Raw genomic sequence first — 22,418 nt, 5'->3', positions numbered from 1 at the left:
AAATAGGAATAATATTTACAAGCATTATTAAGTCAATTTATTTTTATAAATACAAATCAGATTTGAGTTTAAGGAACCTGATTATGATTGAGATTATTTATCAAAATGTAAACTACACATAAAAAGTATTCACAAGTTTCAAAAACTTTCATTTTCAGAATGTTTAAAACTTGTATAAAGATTATATACATATTTAGCATTTAACCAAAAAGTAAAGATTCCATACAATTTCTCAGCTGGTGCATATTTCTATAAAAAAAAAAAATCTACCTCAGTATGTCACTATCTTGGTATTAGTTTTCTTGATGCTGCAAACAGTGTCTGTCACATCATTTGCATACAGACTAGAAATATTCTTAAGGAAGATTACCCTCTTAATACTGTCTAGGAGCATAAAATTTTCAATTTGTATACAATGTTTTATATACATAGATAATATTAATGCTTCAGCACCTACTTTCCTGTCTGGATTTCGATGTCACAAATTCTTTAGTACACACTTGTATGACAATCTACTTAAAACGCTTTTGCATATTCCCTTTGATAAGTCTGTCAATATCTATTGTGTAACATAACTGAGCACTATTATTCTTGTGAGCTTTTGTAAACTGGTAAAGTAAAATTTGATATCTTTCAAATGATATTAATAGTCCAATCAACAAATCTGGTATAAAAAAAGTGTGTATGTATACAGAATAGAAATACAGTATTGTATACTAGTGTTCTAAATTATACAAATGCGATGTAAAACACTAATTTCAGGATTAATAAATTTATCAATACAAAAAATAAATTTATCAATACAAAAATTAAGTTAATGCATAACTAACAGATTCAAAATGCACACTAAATCACATTTTTCTTAAAGTTGTGACACGAAGTGGCCTTTTATGTATAATTAACAAAAATAGAATCGAAGCCATGAATTTGACCAAATATGATGAAATGTTTACAAAATGGCACTTTACAAAATATTCAGTCTAGCAGCTGTTATTGTGTTCATCTTTTATTACCAGGCAAGATGAACTTCCATCGAAACTGTCAGACATAAGAAAAAAAAACAGCATATGAATATACTGTGGTAAAAAATTTAATATAAAAGCAAAAGACCCATCACACACATGCACCTAATATATATATATATATACAGTATACACTTTTCGATCAGTAAAGGTGCTTCTAGATAACGTGCATTTTATAAAAATGCTAAATAAGTGAAGTATCATAGAAACTTCACATATCACAGATAATATACTTAAAACTTACTGTACAAAGGTCAGAAGCATAACCTGTCATTGTTTAGCATTATTTTCTCCCCTAAAGCAAAACTAAGCTTTTCAGAAAAGATCAGTTTTTAAAGTCTGCCACTTACTGTACAGTACAGTATTTTTGTTACGTCTATTAGCTTTTTGATGTAAATGCTGCAAATTTAAAATTAGAAAACTTAAGGGAGTTAATTAAATTCAAAGTTCAAGGCACAAATGAGTTTAAAATAAAATAAACTTTTACATACAGTACTGCAATAAAGTGCAAAAAGGGAAAATATACAAAAAGGAAACCTTTTAGCACACAAAAGGTAATAATGGCAGAAATGATACAATATTTAACCAGATGTAAAACCAAGAAAAGCAAATGTACACTGTACTTAACAGTGCCAAGGAATTTTTGTTTAGTGAAGTTTGTTGACCTTATTTAATGATATATATTTTATATAAATGAAAATGAAATAAAAGTAAAGATCTTGTAATTTAAGAAACAAAGTGAATTTAAAGAATGGTACTGTATGATGTACTGAGGCTTTGTAAAGAATGGCCTAAAGGAGGGAGAGAAAGAGCTTATAATATATATATATATTATATATAATGATTGTAATTTTTTTTCTAGCAATGTTCAACTTAGGACAGACTAAAATGTACTTCAAAGGATTACCAATAACACTTTAATGTTGTAGCTGGATAGTCTATTAAACAATTAAGACCTATTTGTGCCCAAAATTTTCAAAGGTAAGGAAATATTTTGCGGAAATTCAAAGATGAGATGACATGCCATAAACATTCCAATGATACTGTAAATCACCAATAATGCAAAATGAGAAAATTGGTAGGAGCCACGAGGATTTGAACCTGCATACCTGGCACTCCCACGCACATGGGCATGTGCTTGGGAGTACCCAGTGTGCAGGTTCGAATCATCCTCACGGCTCTTACCGATTTTCTCAGATACACCACGTTTCACTGTGCAATGCTAAAGCGTGTTAACGAATGCTAGTGTTAATCACTAGTAGGACCTAAATTTATGATTTAACAACAAATTTGTAGATTATAAAATTAACTTTTGCTTTCCGATGATGCTAAAACGCATCTAATTACATCCCAAATGTTGGGATGCAATTGCATCCCAACATTTGGGAACACAGAATTATGTAAACTATTATAAATGCTTTTTTTTTCATATTATCCAAGGCAAATTATTTGCAAACATTTTGACACCAAATGTATAGCTATAACCCAACAAATAATTGAGAACTTGAAACAATTATTAAAAAAAAAAAAACTTTCACTGAGCACCCTCCCTGAGTGCAGGTCTCCCAGAACGTTTACACTTGGAAATGTACGGATAGGCCAGACCCCCAATGTTAATTGCATAAACTACTGGATAACAATATTTCTCACAAATTTAGGTCTTAGAACATGTCTCCGCACTTTTAAATTTTAATTGCTCATACAGTTTAAGTCGGAATTACACATTTATTTTGCCAAAAGGTTTGTTTAAGTAAAATTATCCTCAAATGTGAGTCCTACATCATATATTCATGGCAATATGGAGTACCTTACAGGAGAAAATTTTTAGATTTTAACATTGGGAAAAATGGATTACTGTTAGTAAGTGGAGGTATGATGGCTATTTCTTAAATTGTAATAATCAGATAAACCCCAATATGCTAGCCCAGTGCACACGAATACTCATGATAGACCACTAAACCAGGGTTAATTGCAGTATTAAAGAACAAATCCACAGCTGTGATGAGGGTATGAACCTATGTGCTGTGTTCCCAGATGCACGCTCTACTCAACTGTCACAACATTTGTCAAAAGAATTGCAACCTGGGGCACTACTGAACCCACAAGATTCCCGAGGCTTACACTGAAGCCGAACCAGGGTTTCACAAAATTCCCCCATGCACTCAGGCTCTGTCGTCCAGTAGTTCTAACTCTGACGCTCCTCTTTCAATAGTCTGTATTGAAAGGGGGGCGTCAGAGGTAGAATTACTTGACAGAACCAGAGTGCATGGGGGGGAATTGCGTGAAACCCTGGTTCGGCTTCAGTGGAAGCCTCGGGAATACTAGTGGGTGCAGTAGTACTCCAGGTTGCAATTCTTTTACCATGTTGTGGCGCAGTTGACTAGAGCATGCATGTGGGAACACACAGCACATAGGTCCGAACCCTCATCACGGCTCCTGTGGATTTTTTGTTGTTTAAAATTCGCTACCTGGTACAAAAACTTCCAAGTAGCACGGGCTATGGTGAGCCCGTAGTGGACTTCTTTTTCTGTTGATTGATGTATCACGATAATGTGATTTGTCTGTGTAGTGCAGTGTTAAATAAAATGTCATCACAGTTTAATATATGCATGTATGACCTGAGTATACAAGTGAGTTACACAGTAAAAGTAAGAAGAAATACTACTCCAGTCACAGCCTTAAAAACAAAATATTAATTTTGGAAAATGAAAATGGGTTCTTTAACTGCAATAACTTTAAAAACATGTTACTAAAAGGGGGCTTAATTTGCCAATACTGTATACGATAAATAACATTTGGCTACTATGAACTGAACATTAAGGCCTTATAGCCAAAACAGCTTGGTGGAGGTAGGGGGGGGGGGGGGAAGAGATTTTGTTCAACCTTGTTTCAAAGGAAAGTATATCTTCTAACTGAGAGAAAACCATATGAAACAATGTAAGTTGAATTCTTCATAATTTTGCGAGAAGCACTCATTAATAAACATAAATAAACTTAAAATATTTGAGATCAATAAACAGCAATACTAATGCTTTACGTAATAATGCAATTAATGTATTATCACATACAGTACTCTCTAATGATTCTTTAACATTAGTAATAATCTTAGTTAAAAACAAAAAAATGTTTGTCGAATCATTGATGTAAATTGCACCTAACCAACTGTATAAATTTATGATCACTAATTTGGCATTAATGTATTGAAAACAAAACCAAGAAATGGAAAATATTCTTAAACAAATGGCTTATAATAAAGGTAATAATCAACTTCATAAACTAATTTTCAGACAAATCTAATATCAAAAGTTGGAATAGAAGAACTCTCAGTGTAATATGAAAAACCTTGCAGCATGGTGACTGAAGATCAGAAAGCATCCTGCCTCATGGCAGAATCATGGATTCTCTGATATATTTCTCTAAAACTATAGAGCCTTTGCTATCTTGCATCAGAGTGCAAGAGACAAGGGTGAAATGACGAGGCAGAAGCATGACCTGATCTGCCCCATGGCAGGGGCTTACATTCTGACCATTCATTCCGACGGAAGTCATAGATCTCCACCGATGAGAGGAACTGGCCACCATCATAACCTCCTGTGTGTAGAAAATAAGCCATTATTACATGGCATGGCATTCATAAATGAAAAATGGCAATGTGACCAACTATACCCACCGATACACAATAGTTACACAGCCAATACTGATGCTTCTTTGAAATGCACACAAATTGCAATGCTATGTGCTGGACTTCGTGGTAGACATATGTCTACCACGTCCTCAATATTTTACGTGGATAAAAAGAACTGCATGTTAAAGAAAACTTACCCATCACAAAGATCTTTCCATCCCAAACAGACACAGTCATGGCAGAGCGGGGGATTTTGATGGGAGCCACAGATGACCAGGTGTCCGCTTCCGTATCATATTTTTCAACCGAGCACAGCTGATGCTGCCCATCATAACCCCCAATCACGTATATATTATTTCCAACAGCGCACACACCAGCACCACTTCTTGGAATTTTTATAGGCGACACAAATGTCCACTGATTGTTTTCAGGATGGTAGCACTCCACGGAGTTCAACCTGTTTTCACCATTGTAACCACCAACAGCATACATTAGTCTGTTTACTACTGCAACACCTACACCCATTCTTGCCTTGGACATAGATTGTACTAAGGTCCACTGATCATCGTCTGGTTCGTACTTTTCAACCGTATTATGAAAGGCGGCACCATTTGACCCACCAACAGCATACAGCTGACCATCTAACACTGCCACTCCAAGTCTATTGCGTGGGAAATGCATCCGAGCTCTCTGTTTCCATGTGTTCGTTATGGGGTTAAAGGAGTCTACCCAGTTGCTGTCGTGGAAATTACCATTGGACAGGATGTTTCTTCCCCCCACTGCATAAAATATTCCACGTAGATATGCTGCTCCTAAGCCTGATCTGAAAGAAAAATATATAAACAATAAAACTGATTAACGAAGTCTACTAATAAATTGCAATTACCAGTAGGATATGCAGTAATTATATATCAAATATGACATACCCATCACCTCACTAAACAAATGAAGTAATAACAGATATCCAAACATCAAATACACATTAAATGAAACAAATAATAATATAAGATATTCAACTTTTGACTGCAAATTACAAGTCTATAGTCCCTTCTCAAGGTATGCTACATCAAAAATGTCTTAAAGTTTAGTACAAATAGAACTAGCAGTCTAGTATGAATAGACTAGCAGTCATTGCTAGTCTGCAAAGAATAAAAATGTAAAATTAATAAGGATTAGATTTTGAAAATTGAGAAAAGGAAACTAAATCAGAGACAAGGCACAAGCATAATACTCTATACTGGAAAACCGTGAATTAAATAACATCAGTGAGTAGGGATATGGTGAATGAGCAAATGCTACATTACACTAAAGTGTGTACTTTACGCACAATTTACACACAATAGTGTGTAAATATCCAAGGTGCAATTAGTGAGGAAAAATATGCAACTCTTTACTTTCTCTTCTGTAGTGCTTCATTAGTTGACCAAATCATCTAGAATATTGGGACAATAGAACATCTAGAATACTGGGACAATAGAACATCTAGAATACTGGGACAATAGAACATCTAGAATACTGGGACAATAGAACATCTAGAATACTGGGACAATAGAACATCTAGAATACTGGGACAATAGAACATCTAGAATACTGGGACAATAGAACATCTAGAATACTGGGACAATAGAACATCTAGAATACTGGGACAATAGAGCATGTAAGATATTGGCACAATAGAACATCTAGAATACTGGGACAATAGAACATCTAGAATACTGGGACAATAGAACATCTAAGATATTGGCACAATAGAACATCTAGAATATTGGGACAATAAAAACTGGTCCATAACTATTTTACTTCCATTTAACAAACTTGCTGGTGAATTTCAGCTAATCTCATACAACTTTAATTACAAACCTTGCAACAGGTAATCTAGAAAGTTGTGTCCATTGACATTCTTCCACGTCGTAGCACTCTAGAGTGTCCAAACTCTGGCGGTTAGAGTACCCGCCAACAAGATAAATGACACAGGGCGCATTAGGGGTTCGTTCTTTTTGGCAAGGGGGTTTGTGCAACGTCAAGTCCTGCAAAAATAGGCAAGTGTAAATTATGGAACACTAATAAATTAAGAAAATATTCACTTGATAATATTTTATTGAATGAGGCTACCTCACTGTTTTCTTTGTGGCAAAATTTTCCTTACACATACGTCCCCGTGGTGTAGTGGTAAGACACTCGCCTGGCATTTCGCGAGCACTTTGTCCCGAGTTCGTATCCTGGCCGGGGAGGATTTACTGGGCAGCAATCCTTAACTGTAGCCTCTGTTTACCCAACAGTAAAATGGGTACCTGGTTGTTATTTGGCGAGGTCATATTTTGGGAAACATAAGCTTAAGGACTTGCCCAAAACACTCTGCGTGTTAGTGGCTATACATGAATGTAAGAACTCTTGTGTGCGTGTCTATAATTATTAAACCTAACATTTATCATTAAATGTAATTTTTTTTTTACTTTCACATTAACAGGGTCCTAGTGGTACAGTCAAGTTCGTTCTTGACTCACAATCTAGAATTCCGGATTTGAATCCCGGCGGGACAGAAATGGTTGGGTGCATTTCCTATCACCTAATGCCCTTACCCACTGAGCAGCAAATAGGTACCCCAGGACTGTTGATCAGCTTGTTATGGGGATGTATCCTGGGGTTGGTAATTCAACCCTGGTGCCCCCCCCCCTCCAGGGTTGGAGGTGTTGGCCTCATCATAAGCCTTACATGTACATGTACTGTGACTTACATGTACAGTACTGTAAACTAACTGCCTGTCCCCCAACACAATGTATTAAAACGACAATGAATTATTAATATTTGCATAAACTGAATACCAGACAACTTTAACAATTAAGCCAAAATAACAACAATAATATTTTAAAAATCATTCTGCATTGTTACAGAGGTCATATCTATGATATTTCAGTGTCAGCTTTTGGGTGTTTTTAGTCTGAAGGTGGTTTTATTTCCTATGTAGTACAGTACGGTACTTTAAACAACAATAGAACAAAATTATTGCTAATCTCTAAAGTTTTGTGATAAAAACAGAAAATCACTCACTTGAAAAATTTTTGCTAGATACTCTCTACAAGCAGGAGCATTCATTAATAACTTGCAATTTTTCATCTGCTCGGTCAAGAATCGTGGAGATAAGTATTGGCACCTGTAAAAGAAAAATAATGCTATTTACCACTGTACTGGGCTCACATCATGGGTAAAGGGGGTGTGCTGCCCTACATACGATATTTGTTAGTACAGTATATCTTAAGATTCAAAACGCCTGTGGTGGGTACACAGTGCTCACATCCTGTTCCTCAGGACTTTAGTAATGAGACACAATCTTGAGAAAAAAAAAATCGTCTGCATTCCTCCTGGCTGCGAGTCTCGGTACTGCCAGGGCAACCAAAGCTGGCACATGCAGCTGCAGCTCACACCACAGCTGTGCAAATCACCACTTAATAACCATAAATAAAATAGGTAATCATGAATAAAATAAGTACAGTATCTGTAATTATTTTGTGTTGCTAGTATCTTAGACGATCGTGACTAATAAAAATTATGTACACAGTTCAGATATCAGTGAACACAATGATGGGTATGGTGTTCACAGCAGGAGGTGGACATCCACAGCACATAGCCGAGGCTTGTGAATCTACGCATCATACAACATGACATGTTCATTTAGAAAATAATCTTGTGAAAAATTATTCATAAGTCACGATTTATTGACAGGAGCCTGATGATAATAGCAGTGTTCCTAGTAATAATACTGTAGCAATGTATGTAATATATTTCTGGGTAATTTGCTCCATCAAGTGACATCTGCTGCTAGTCAGCTAGTCGTAGCATATAGCTCTATATTGTGCTAAGATTTCATTACCCCCCCCCTACACACACACACACACACCTGAATTACGAATTAGTAGTTCAATATGGTTTATCAAAATACGTATAGATACATGAAAATACGTATAGATACATGAAAATACGTATAGATACATGAAAATACGTATAGATACATGAAAATCATTTTGAGGCAATGAAGTGACTTGAACTCACGTTTTGGCAATTCCCAGACACCTGCCTTAACCGACTCGGCCACGGTGGTACAAAAAGTCGACCAACCCAGAACTCAGTAAGAGTTTTCTGGGAGGTCTTGGAGGTTCCGAACTGGAGCCTCCAGAAACAATTCCCTGTACTGTATATTACCTTTATTCCTTCGTAAGTCGAAGATCAAATGGTAACACTCAAAATACTAGACTACATTTCCAAACCAATTCTGCATTCTTCAGGGTATACAAATTGTATAAAGAATGGGACCATAAATAAAGTAAATACCTTAATAAAGGAAGCAAGAGAAGAAGCCAAAGAAAGAATATTAAGGGGTAGCAATAGGGAAACAGAATGGAAACCAAAATGTGGAAAATTGCACCAAAACGCTCAACAGGTTTTAAGAAGGCAACCACAGAAAACAACCATATAAAAGAAAACAAATCTAGTTGAATGCAATTCTTCACATGCCAACTAAAACTTATCAGAATGGTGGCACAGTATGGTGGTAACACCAGTAATGCAACAGGTTTAAATATCTTCAGTTATTTAACCTAATCTTCAAAAATCAATGTTCATCTTTTCCCAAATATCAATGTTAATCTTGTCAGTCCCTGTGGCGTAGTGGTAAGATGCTCACCTGGTGTTTCACGAGCCCTTTGTCCTGCGTTCATATCCTGGCCAGGGAAATTTTACCGGGCGCAAATCCTTAACTGTAGCCTCTGTTTAACCCAACAGTAAAATGGGTACCTGGTTGTTAAACGATTTGGCAGGTTGTATTCCGGGGAATATTAGGATTAAGGACTTGCCCGAAATGCTACGTGTGCTGGTGGCTGTCCAAGAGTGTAAGAACTCTTGTATATATATAAAAAAAAAATCTGTTCAATAACTTAATCCTATTAATTATATAAATTTACAAGTACAAGGGCTTCCAGACAATAACTCTAATCTTATACTAGATAACTGTACAATACTTTACAGAAAACACATTATCCTGTGAAACACTGATTCTTACCTGACAGCCTGCAGAATAAGTTCCATTTTAGATTGTCTGTTATCTTCATCGTGCATAACCCACTTTAGAACAGCATTATAAACATCCTTTTCATCAGGTACATTAAGTTCATCTCGTTGTATAAGATCCACTAACTGGCAGCTAGATAATTGCAAAAATTCTTCCTCCATTGAAACCTGGGGGATAAAGATTAGATCTTGATGCATTTGAGTAATGCAAGATTCTACATAATACTGATCAATCAAGGAAGTGAACATCCTGAAAGGAAACAGGTATCCAAGATACTGTACAATGAAATGGTTGTGATTTTAAGGTCTTGTAGCACAGTGGCCTGGAGAGGCAATTCATAACCAAAAGGCTGCAGATTTTATTCCTGTGGCATAACAGTCAGATTTAGGCATCTTTCTTTTCATCTTATGCCTCTGTTCACCTAACAGTAAATAAATACATTGAAATTAGGGGAACCATTGTGGGTTGAATCCTGGGAAAGGTCAGTCACTGACCTAGGTAGACCTCAATAAGCCCAAAAGGTTTTCATTCCCTGACAAAGGAATGTCCAAGAGGACAAGGGTATGCTAACGAAGAAATCAACAAAGGAGTACTGTATATTGAAATTGAGGTTTATTGTTTATTGAGGTATAAATACTCAGGGAACAGTACAGTATATGTACTTTATTAATGGACTTGGCAATATTTTTGATGGAAGAAAGTGAGGTGATGTTTGCTCACACAGATTAAAGTAGTCATTCAACAGCAACTGAATGTTGCCAGAGCAGTGATAAGATCAAAGTCAGTTTTTTCTTTAGCTGAAACACAAACTGCCTCTTTTGTTTTGTCTAATGTGGATGGAGTGGTAATTGAACGATTCCTTCTTCCTTTGAATTTTCAACATGCTTAGCATTTGGCATTCCCCAGATGGTGGATGTGGGGTTCCATTTCAATAACACAATGCAGTTGTAATGGATGCTCTGCGAGTGTACTGGAATCGGTGGAAGTGACCTACCCGTTTCCTTTAGTCCAGGTGCTTTTATGTACAGTATCCTGCCAGTTTGAGAACTGTGTCCATCCTGTCAGTTTAAGAGTTGTAGGGGACAGCATAATTTTTTTATGGCTTTTATGTGGCCATTTCAGCTCCAAAATACAGACCCCTTTTCTTCAGGTGCCCTGACCCTTCCTCATCCACCCCTTCCCTTCTGCAGACAATCAACTCCTGGTCTTAAATGAATACTTCCAAGGCTCACCACCGATTGAGAATGCACAGACTACTAAACCAAAAGCAGGATACCTAATAATGACATGGAACTAAACGAAAAAACATCAATACTGAACAATTAATAATTAAAATGAAAATTTGAATGCTAAATCAAGCATACTTTATGGAGGTAACTTTCTATACAATGTGACTTAATTCAAAGTCACTCCACACACCAATTTTGAAAAAAAATTTTTTAGGTAATTTTTTATTACATCATGTTTTTTAAGACGTGCAGAAAAATGGATGAAAAATTTATAGGGGGTTATAGTTTATGCTACTGGAAACACTAGGCATCACTGACTAGAAAATTGGTACAGTTGAGCTCTTTTTTAGGATTGCAATCTCTCTCTAGGTACCTGTAACACCTCTTCCAATTGAGCACTTGGTTCTAAAATTTGTCACCAGAGAACTACACGGCCCAACTGTAAAGGCAATCTTCCTTTGAGCATATAAAGGAAGTTTGAAACTGTAAATATATCAAAATGTTAAAGATAACACACATACATCCATTACAAAAAGCATGGCAAAACCATGAGGAATATTCCCTACTGGGGGCATTTTGCTAGGTTCATCACAGCCATTCAAAATCTTACTCATGAACTTACTTCTGAGAAATGCTGCTCTATGAACGTATTGGCCTTGCGATACAAATCCAAGCAACCATGTTGATGAGCAAAGCTTGCAATACCAATAGCATTTCCAGCTTCTAGTTGCTGCTCCAGGAATGTGCAACATGCATCAATTACGTGATTCATCTGAAATGAAAATTAATAGAAACTGGTTTCAGAACTGGTTGTTAAATTCAGTGGAATGCTAAATCAGAGAACGTTAAATGGATTCTAAATGAAAAATAATGTGTAAAAGTTTGTGTAAATATGACAGCAGGGAGAAAAGTAAAAACACGAAACTGCATACCTAGGAAAATTTTGAAATCAAATAAAGCAGCCAACACCTCTCACTTGTGAGGACTGCCAACAGCATCCCAACTGAAGGTAAGGTCCTTTGTACACAGATCTTTCCAAAACTTCCATTAATGACGAGACATCTACTGCAACAGCACCACAATCCTAGAAATGTATCACATGCAAAGGGAGCTTATGGTTCCAGGCAAACATAATAAAAGGTTCGCCCAAGGAATGCCGATTGTCTCATGCATACAGAGAGAAGGCCTCATCTGGCAACTTTTGACACCCAGTAAATGTGAACTGTTGGCAACAGTAAATCTAGGACGTTTGAAGAGGCTGTGGATAACGCCTATTTGCCTCAGAAGAAAGAGACAGAGGAGCTTCCCTGTTAAGGCATTGCACCAGACATTGTCAAGAATAAAAAAGTAGAGCTGAGCTCACCTGGAAAAAGTTATATATTTCAATACCATCCAAACTGCTACTACCTCCAGAACACTGATGTGATCGAAAACTAATGTCATTGGTCACCACCCATGGCCTGCATCGTGAAGACAGCTAAGGAATCCCCAGCCAGAGCCACATGCATTAGTAAATAGCTCGAGACCGAGAAGGAAGCCACCTCTAAACTGAACCCCAATATGCCTGACCCAAATATCATCGGCGAATCACACTTCACAAATACTGGGAAAGCTACCCAAAGATTCTGGAATATCAAGACACCACATGAACAGATTTTAGATCCACAGCTGGTCTAGGAAATAAACACAATTGGAAAAGGTTAACCTGCCTAGAAGATGCTAGAATTCCTGATGAGTAAGATATATAATCTAAAAGTGGCAACTAACAACAAAGCCAGATGTCAACACCTCTGAAAGCTAGAGATGGGATTTTGGTAAGCTGATAAGGAAGCCGAATTCTGCAGGAGGGCCAAAATTTGACCTCTGACTACCACACATCACCGGGCACCAAGGGCCCAGATAAGCCAATCATCAAGGTAAGACAACATTTGAATTACTCAGAGGCAAAGTTTTTGGCCATTACCCTGCCAAGTCTGGTGAGTCATGTGAGCAAAGTTCAGCTCAAAGAGCAGAGCCTTGAAGTGGTGACTTATGTTTTAGACAAAAACCCTACGAAGTTCATGAACTTTTGATGTATTTGTACCATGCCAATAAGGATCCTGGACATTAGGGAACCAATGCCTAGCAAACATACAACAGGATGGTCCTCCAGAAAGTATGACAAAGAATAAGGTCATAAAATTTCTACAAGTTGAGGTTCATTTTCATCTTGGAAGAGCCCTTCTGGGAAGAGATAAGACTGCTGCCCTCAGCCCCAACAGTTCCCCTCAAGAGGCCACTCCACACTAGACCTCTAGACACCACTTTCCCAGCCCAGAATCTCTGAAGTGTCTTACTCCCCACAATGCCAATGCCTTGTCATGAAAGGGAGCACGACGAGTCAACCACCATATACCAGGCTTTGCATGACCAGACTGGCACTGGCCTTCCTCCGAGGAAGACAGGAGGGCAAGAAATGCAACAATAATAAATGCCACGGAACCTATACCTCTAAGCAAGAGTCCTTAAAGCAGACAGGCGATAATACTCCACCCCACTTGAGAAAAGCAATGCCCTGACATAACCATAAGATCTGGGTCAGTGGTTGAAAAGCACAACAGGCCTCCGAAACCAACTTTTGCCCAAAAATTAACAAATGCAGAGAAAGAAAGCAGAGTATAAGAAGAGACTGTCTAGACTTAAAACTGGTTAAGGAATGAAAACCTGCAGTCTAGATTTGCAGTAAAAGTCCACAACCACATTAAACAGGACATAAGGTGACCATCAGTATTGCACTAGGAATTATTCTCCCAGCCATCAGTGCTGTACCATATTGCCCAACTAAAGAAAACACTTGACATTGAATCTGGCTCGGGTCAGTAGACCTTGGAGTGAATAATGATTGCCATCGGATGGCAGCAAAATTAAAAGTGATCATGTAGCCCAGCTGGTTAGCCTAAAAAGTACTCCACTTATGATGCCATGTAACAAAAGGCTAGTTTTGTTCATTTATTCACTACTTTCCTCATCATATTATGAGCCTGCAGGGTTGCTTGAAAATACCATGCTGTGTGCTGCAATACCTGATTACACATCACGTGTCCAAGGCCAGAGTTGGATGGTGCACAAGTGAGCAGGATTACTTTACCCTGTGGTGTTGCACACTTAACCCAGTTACAGCCCCGCTCCTGTGCCAGGTTAAGTCCACCAGGGGCTCACTATAGCCTGTGCTACAAGGAACTTTTTGTTCGGAGTAGCTGAATCTAAAACACCAACAATTCTCAACCCATCAAATCCATTTATGGTTACATTAGCACATCTTTCATCACTTCTACTCATTAGACTTTCAAAGTATTCTTTACACCTACATACTTCTAATCCCTTCATTTAAAATTTTCTCGTGTCCCATTTACCCATCAACCAGGCTCCCAGTTACTCTTCCTAACTTCCTACCAAGAGCTTTCCCCATTTTCAAATTTCAAATTATTTTCTGCAGTCTCTGCATTTACCTTTCTATGTTTACTAAATCTTTTATTATCTTTCTTACTTCTCTTTTGTCAATCACACTCATCAAAACTAAACGACCACAAACCCAAAACTTTAACCTTTACAGTTTCAAGAATATTTCCATTCAACGTGTTTTGAAAGCATCCTCCTCAAGTTCAAGTTCAAGTATGTTTATTGAGATAAGCAATAAATACATCTCAAAGGGATAGAGTAGCTTAGGCTATTTCTACCCCCCCCCCCTGGCATCCTCCTCTACCACCATTAACTTCATGTACAGTACAGTATACCCATTACAGTTTCACCGCCATCAACTAACCTGGAGCATAGTGGCTGCAGGAAGAAGCTGACACACGAGCATCTCATTGATGACAATCTCACCAGTGTACATAAAGCACAGAAGGTGAGCCAGGACGGTGGGACACACTCCCTGTAGCTTTACCGTATCCATTTCACATTCCCGTAGTCCACCGGTGAACATGGCCTGGGAAAGAACAACAATATAGTCAGGAACAATGTAAACAATACATCAGCTAACATAAAACTCCTTAATAATTCACTCATTTTCAAATAAGCCAATTATTTAATGAAAACTTCCCGAAATGAGAATGTAATACTGTACCTGCCAGTGTCAGGCCCCCCCCCCCCCCACACAAATATCCCTACCCAAAAAAAAACTTCCCGAAATGAGAATGTAATACCTGCCAGTGTCAGGGGCCCCCCCCCACACAAATATCCCTACCCAAAAAAAGATAATAAAGGGTTTTAAAAGTACGAGGACAACAAACGTTCTCTGGAAGGGAAGGGAATCATCAGGGGAACATGCAAAGTCATTACGACTATATCTTTATAGCACTTGCAAGGGGGTCGGGATAAGGATTTGGGATGGGATGAGTGGAAAAGAATGGTGCCCAAACACTTGAGCTGTCGGGGATTGAACTGTCCAACCCAAGGGGTTAGGAAGAATGTAACAAGGCTCGATTAAGAGAGAGTGGTGTCTGTTGCCAGCACCCGGCTGAGATAACGACTTGGTGGGCCATTCAATAGTTAGCCAAGGCCCATGTTCAGCAGTCCCTATGCTGCTAAGTAACATTCTGAAAGGCTATGTTCTGAACTTGATTCAGAAGTCTCCAGTGTCTCCTAAGCCCCAGTATGGACCAGAGTCAAGCAGGTAATTACCAGAAGGCGGCACCAAGCTGGGAAGAGGACCGGAATTAACCTGCCCTGTCCATGATCCAAACAATTAGCTGGACGTAACCCTGCTCGGCCAAAACTTATGCTATCAGCCATATTACAGCAGTTTCCAACCAGTTTGGATTCAAACATGGTCTCACTGTACTTGCAAAATACAAAATATAATGTAAGTCTTATCCTGCTTCCCTTTTTCACACTTTCAGAACCATTATAACCACAATTAGATAAAATGGGAACATACTGCCTGACTGGAACAGTTTAGATCATATAGGAACACTTTCATTTATCAGAGATTAAAGAAGCAAAACCATAGCCCTACTGTCCAGCTGCTGTGTCTTCTCGGGTCACCATCGAGATGATCACAGAGTTCAGATGGACCCAGAAGAAAGAAGATTGGAAATGAAGAGAAAATATTTAGCATGGCCAACCCACATTGCCCAAAATGCTGTACGTATCTGTGACTTTAGGCATAGTATGTACTAGCTCTATCTAAAAATCTAACATTCTGTTTAACTCATTTTGAATGTATGCACTCTTATTTAAATAAACATTATTATTATAATTATTATTATATTTATTAATGTGGGTCTTATTAAATCCTTATCCTATGCAGGAAAATGAATCCAAAACTTGTTTAGGTGCACTTTACTCATTAATTTACACATTATTATTATTGGCTGTATTAAAATACAAATACTGTAATCAGATCCTCTATTTTTATAAATTACTATTACAGGTACAGTATTACTGTATTATACTTAACAGGCAGGGCAACTATGAGATAAGAATCAGAATAAATCAAGCACTCTCCAGGCGGCAAAAACCAAGTTGTCCTCAAGCTCATCAAATCATCAGTTCATGAGCTTGAGGACATTTGCTCAAGATTTGGTTCAAGGCAGTACAGAGCTCTCCCAAATTGATTAATTGATGAAGATTAGGCCACCCAAAAGGTGGCACGGGCATGAATAGCCCGTAAGTGGTGGCCCTTTTGAGTTATTTCCAGTATCAATAGACGATATTGGAAATTTGTGGAGGTGCGACTGCACCCTGCGCGACGGGAGATGTCTTCCTTGCTCTCCCAGAAAACAGATCTCCTATACTGTATGTACTTTAGAGCTTTAGCCAATGGTTTAGATACTGCTGCACACGAGAGCAGAGGATCTAGACATTCAAAAGAGGGGGACACACCCACTTTACAAATGCAGTAAAGTTGTGCATTTTTTATGCAGTTAGTGTGGGTTTCCTTGTGTATTAATATCAAGTATTCTGTGATCAAAGTTCATTTCTACACAAGTTTGCATGGTAATGCAAGTCATTGATTGGGGTTGATTAACAGCTTTGATATTCCAAGAACTTTGTCTTTCAATATTACTGTAGTGCAACTGCATTAAATCCCAGCACATCTGTAATATAACACTACAGGTTTCACTTTTAACTAAAGTTGCCAAAGAATAGTTTTAAGACATACAGTACCGTTCTTTAAACAGTTAGTATTTCCTCATTAGTGATAAAAGTGTACTCTCCCCACCATTTCCCAATGTGAGCTGTACATACCACACACACACACACACACACACATCTTGAACTACACTTCACTAACCTTGAAATAAGGGCTGGCAGCTGCAAGCACAATTTTGTGTCCATGGAAGATTTCTCTACCAACTTCAAGTTTAACATCGGTCAACATCTGATTGCTTTTCATTAGCAACATCATCTGAAACAATGCAAGTGTTTATCATCTTTATATTCACTTAAATATAAAAAGTACTTAAAAACAATACTTAACCATTTACATCTTTCCAACTTGCACTAAAAGCATGTCAGAACACATTTAGTTTAGTTATTTTGGAATGGCGGACAATACAGTACAAAATTCAGACGTAACAAGACATTTTTGGACGACACTAATTTTTCTGAACAAAAATGACTGCACCAAATCTGGTACTACAAGCCTTGACCATCATTGTACCACAAGTGATCAATCATGCCCCAGCACATTGTCCGTTTAGTTTGGGTCGTGATGGACTTGGGTAGTATAAAGTGTCTGCCAACCAAAATTCATAAGATCAGAACAGTCTCTAGATACAAGACCTCGGCTATCCACTTCTCATCTCGGTCATCAATAGAGGTGCTAAGAGTTCCCAAGGCTATGGTCAAAATGTCAATAATTTCCACTTGCTTCAGTGACTCGAGAATGCTTGGAGGCCTGGTTCGATGACTAGGCCGTGGGGACTCTAAGCCCCAGAAACACTTCAAGGTAGGCTTTAAAAATGCAAAGTGAAACTACAGAACTACTTTCCCATTCCATTGTACCTTCTTATATATACAATATATAAACAAACTAGAATTTTGGATTACCATAAGCAACCCAAGAATAGTAATACACCAAGAATTTAAATAAAACTTATAGATCAGAGAGAGAGAGAGATCTACATTAGTTATTCCATCTATAACCACACTACAATGCAGCAGCAGCCACATATCTATAGTTCATAAAACAAAATCAGCAGACTCCTCAATATTACTACTACTCAGTTTTGGAAAGGTTGGCCTTTAAATATCTCTGGGAATTTGCATCATCGCAGATGTAGATTTGACCAAATACAAATTACCAAGAAAAACTATTCACACACAGTGCATCCCTAGGCCTATAATGAAATGTGAAAGAAAGTTGTTAAAAAAAATAATTGTGGCTTGTTCATGAAACCTCGAAATTAATTACTGTACTTGAACTTATTTGAAAATTAGATACTGTGCTGGATTACCAAATATCTTAGCCAAGTATCCAAATTTTATCTACTATAGCTAGATTATTAACCTTCCCTCTGACACCTACTGCATGGCAGTCAAGTGTATGATAGGCAGATGAAAGGTTGAATTAATAATTCCCATTGTCACAGACATGGAAGCCTGCTACAGTACTTAGGCTTATTGAAGTCCCCCCCTAGGTCTGTTACTGAACCTGTCTCAAGAAAAGTAACAATTTCAACTGTAACAACTACAATTTTCTACTAGAGAACCTATTTTGTTACTAGGTGAAACGAAAAATGTCCAACCATTTTACCAGGGACTGAACCCAGATATCTGTGTTTGTGAGCCAAAGGACAGACCACTATTGTACAGAACCCAAATGTAGGTTATGGATGATGCAAAATGCTGGTGGCACAAGAATAAAAACAAAAAGAGAGTTTAAGTACAGTATAAATGGACTAGTTAAGAAGCATTTGTGGTGTTAGGAGGATAGAGGGGGGTACGAGGGAGGATAGAGAGGGGTACTTATGCCCTCTACATCACAAAGATGTAGAGTGCATAAGTTGGTAAATTACCAACTGAGAAGTGCTCTGAGAAGTGTGAAGATATATACAGTACTGTATATGATTGATATGACCAATGTTCACATGAATGTGGGTAGAAGGGAAGGTAGATGGAGGGGAAGAACAAGAAAATAAGATTTAATATGGTCAATAAAAAGAGTCGGGGGGGGGGGGATAGAGCATGAACAGCACACGAGTGTAAATAACGGTTCGTGGCATTAGTCTGATAAATTTAAGTGAATGTTAAATATACCTTTAGATGAAAATTCAAGGGAAGCATTTATGCCTAGTTGTATGATGCACTGGAACACTGCTGTAGATACAGTACTCTGCTATTATCAGTATTGTGATGCTACTAATTCTATGTAATGCCATTTAGTGTTGAAGAGCCTATATTGTGAATGCATGGGGGTCTCTCAGTATTTTTAACCCTCTTTCCCAATATTTCTCTATTTCCCTCAAGGCTGAACTCTGGAAAACAAAGTAGTAATGACCAAGTGAAACTACAGTACTCTATATGTATATGAAATATATACTCAGAAAAGCTTAAAAAAAAAGAAAAAAAGAGAGTACTGTATAATTTGGCAAATGTAATTGGGAGAGTTAAAAAGATAATACAGTAGTTTAAATGAAGTAATTCACTAGCTAAAAATGCCTGCCATGAAAATTGCCAAAATAGATTGATCTATACAGTATATTACAAAATTAAATATCTGACATTACTATACAGTACTGTACCATATTTTAAAATGGCAAAAACTAACCTGAAATGCATCACTTTTGTATTCGGATATGCAGAACTTAATTTCACCACTGTCTCTGTAAGAAGCACCGGTATAATGGCGGGTGCGGATACAACCCCGAGCCCCAGTACCATTATTGCCATTTCCTCTTCCTCGTCCACCCACACCCGTTTCCTCCATTTCTATGTCGGTATACCAGCTGGCCATACTGCTACACAAAATTACCATTAAAGTACATGGTTCCTCTCCACAAATAATCACTGGTACATTGATGCCATAAACACCAAAAATTAAACTGGCTGCTTAGCAAAAAAACACCAAAATCCTAAATAATAAACTAGGTGCTCAAAAACTAAATCACCCAGCATCATATGTCCATATCACAAAGATTTTATTTTCCATTTGAATTGTCATCACACACTGAAGCTTCTTAACTAAAATTTGCCTTACATATAATAATAAATGAAGTCGTAGCGCTTTTTCCTTTTCAACATTTCATCACCGACACTTTCCAATATTTGATTTCAAAATTCCAATGACGTCACTATTATTTTTCTCCATAGTAAATGTGCTATTTTCTACTAGGTAATAAATTGGGTAAACAGTTGCTTCTGGTGACTATATCCATTACTGCTGGCCGAATCCTCACTGGTGAGAATGGAGACATTTCACCAAGTCCTCTTGGAGCCTCGATTCACAACTGCAAAATAAACAAACCTCGGTTAATATTTTTAGTGGCATCAAATATTTGAATGTTATAAAGCTTGTGTATATATATATGTATTAAAGTTTAATTACAGTACAGTACACACTATTATTGACCCCTTAACCCATGCTGTGGGAGGTAGTTGAGCTTACAGACATCAAAAGGGTTCAGGAAATGCATTCAAGGTTTTTTGGAACAATTTATATTTAACTACAATACTGGTCAGTCAATTTGTGACACATTATTTATTAACATCTTTATTGCAAAAATTTAATTACAATTTTGCCTAATCTGAGGATTTCAATTAAGTCTTATTAAAGTGAGAATAATGGTGGTACAGTATTCACTGTCACACAGGACAGAGGGTCATACACAAGACAATAGGTCTAAACTGTAGGCTGAAGCACATACACACTACAGTATTAACTAGACACCCAACCCACACAGCCAAAAATAAATGACGTAATGATGTTGCAGTCACTCCTAGTCCATCATTGATTTCATGATGGGCCAGACTGGACCAAAATGTTGTCACTGCCTTTATTTTCAGACATGTGGCTTAGGCGTCTTAATTTTCAACCACATTATTGTGACTATCTGTATGCAGTATTTTCCGATCAACATATCACACAATCGCCACCTCTTCTTTGAACCCAAAACAACCAGTACAGTATATATATACTGTACAATCATGTCTCACATTGACTACTTTTGTCTTCAAGCCCCTCGGAGACTTTACGATTGTAAACTAAGCATGCCTGCCCACTTCTATATGGAAGGTTTCTTTTGGTCTCTAAGTCAATACTTGTGTTCACAGCCTATACGTTGCTTAAACAATTCTCGGTGTTTATTTACACATTGCTATAAATTGGTAAGAAAACTTAACACGTACGAATGCCCAAAACACCGAGTGTATCCTGTGGCTTTATAATAATAATAATAATTAATAATATAAATAAATAATAATAAATAATAATAATAAATAATAATAAAAATAATAATTAGCTGTATCGAGGTCTCCCTCAAAGGCAACCTATTGACCCTAGAGAAAAAAACTTAATTACAAATGCCCCCCCCCCCCTCCAAATAAAAATACTATGTATCTAGTGTTTCTTTTTAACAATATATATAAAATTTCTTAACTTGTAACGCCCTAGAGTTAACAAACTATGCCACCAAAGGTTAATGATGCCTCGATCTACAACCTCCAAAATAATCACTCTCAACAATAATAATAAACTACAAAAAAACATAAAAGAATCTTTACAATCTTGAGATGTAAAAATATTCCCCTTCACCCACTGAAGAAACTTAAAAAACACCTAGAACAAGAACAAATGTTTATCAGCATCCTGTGTGTGTGTGTGGCGGCGCCCACTCAGCTAAAGCACCTCAATGGGAGTTAAAGTTACCACACAACGTTGATCACTCACACAGGAGAGAGAGAGAGAGAGAGGAGAGCGTGGCGGCGAGCATCCGCCCTCGACCACGGTTGCTGAGTCACTGGTCCCCAGGCCAGCTTCACTACCTTCTCTCCTCCACGTTGCCAACCAACAGTGTTTTAACTTAATTAACATTAACAACTAAAACAACAAATTCTAATACAATATACATATACCATTTATACACCAAAATGAAAAAAAAATATTTAAAAGCCATACTTTGTAGTTAATAAATAAATGTATAAATATATCAATAAATACATAAATAAATAGTCATGGTGTGAAGTTATCACTACCATAATAATCTTGTATTTTGTATGTCCCTTTGCGTATATAATTGTATATACTTATGTTCTTTTTTGGTGAATTGTGCTCACCTAATTGTGCTTGCGGGGAAGGGGGTTGGCTTCGGTTCTTAGGTCCCACTTCTCAACTGAACTGTTTCTTGAAGTAAGAATGGCCTTGAAGTACATATATATATACGTACTCTTTACTTGTAAGGTTTTAATTACAATGATTGAAAACCTGAATGCTTAGGACCTACTGTCCTATTAAAATAGAACAATAACAGTATTTCTAAACCTTTTTACCACTGTGA

The 22,418-nt window shown here is 37.3% G+C and overlaps 1 protein-coding gene across 7 annotated transcripts in view; it reads right to left on the bottom strand.

The window, feature by feature from the left end:
- Positions 1 to 22: 22 nt before the first annotated feature.
- Positions 23 to 22,418, bottom strand: part of LOC123767622 (kelch-like ECH-associated protein 1B) — a 65,342-nt gene continuing 42,946 nt past the window's right edge. For 4 of the 7 annotated variants that reach the window (XM_069310557.1, XM_045757435.2, XM_045757434.2 and 1 more), the window contains 10 exons: positions 20,123 to 20,372; positions 19,694 to 19,883; positions 17,216 to 17,329; positions 14,741 to 14,905; positions 11,561 to 11,710; positions 9,701 to 9,876; positions 7,696 to 7,798; positions 6,508 to 6,674; positions 4,845 to 5,470; positions 23 to 4,613 (listed from right to left, as the gene is read on the bottom strand). In XM_069310557.1, coding sequence (XP_069166658.1) covers positions 4,459 to 4,613; positions 4,845 to 5,470; positions 6,508 to 6,674; positions 7,696 to 7,798; positions 9,701 to 9,876; positions 11,561 to 11,710; positions 14,741 to 14,905; positions 17,216 to 17,329; positions 19,694 to 19,883; positions 20,123 to 20,166 — 1,890 coding nt within the window. In that variant the 5' untranslated portion in view covers positions 20,167 to 20,372 and the 3' untranslated portion in view covers positions 23 to 4,458. Of the gene's footprint in view, positions 4,614 to 4,844; positions 5,471 to 6,507; positions 6,675 to 7,695; positions 7,799 to 9,700; positions 9,877 to 11,560; positions 11,711 to 14,740; positions 14,906 to 17,215; positions 17,330 to 19,693; positions 19,884 to 20,122; positions 20,373 to 21,811; positions 21,943 to 22,418 lie in introns of those variants that run through there. The other 3 variants (XM_045757436.2, XM_069310558.1, XM_045757438.2) reach the window with 3 other exon arrangements.

This window comes from Procambarus clarkii, chromosome 67, assembly GCF_040958095.1.
Source record: "Procambarus clarkii isolate CNS0578487 chromosome 67, FALCON_Pclarkii_2.0, whole genome shotgun sequence".
NCBI lineage: Eukaryota > Metazoa > Arthropoda > Malacostraca > Decapoda > Cambaridae > Procambarus > Procambarus clarkii.
The sequence above is the reverse complement of the archived record's forward strand: the minus strand, read 5'-3'. Positions and strand labels throughout refer to the sequence as shown.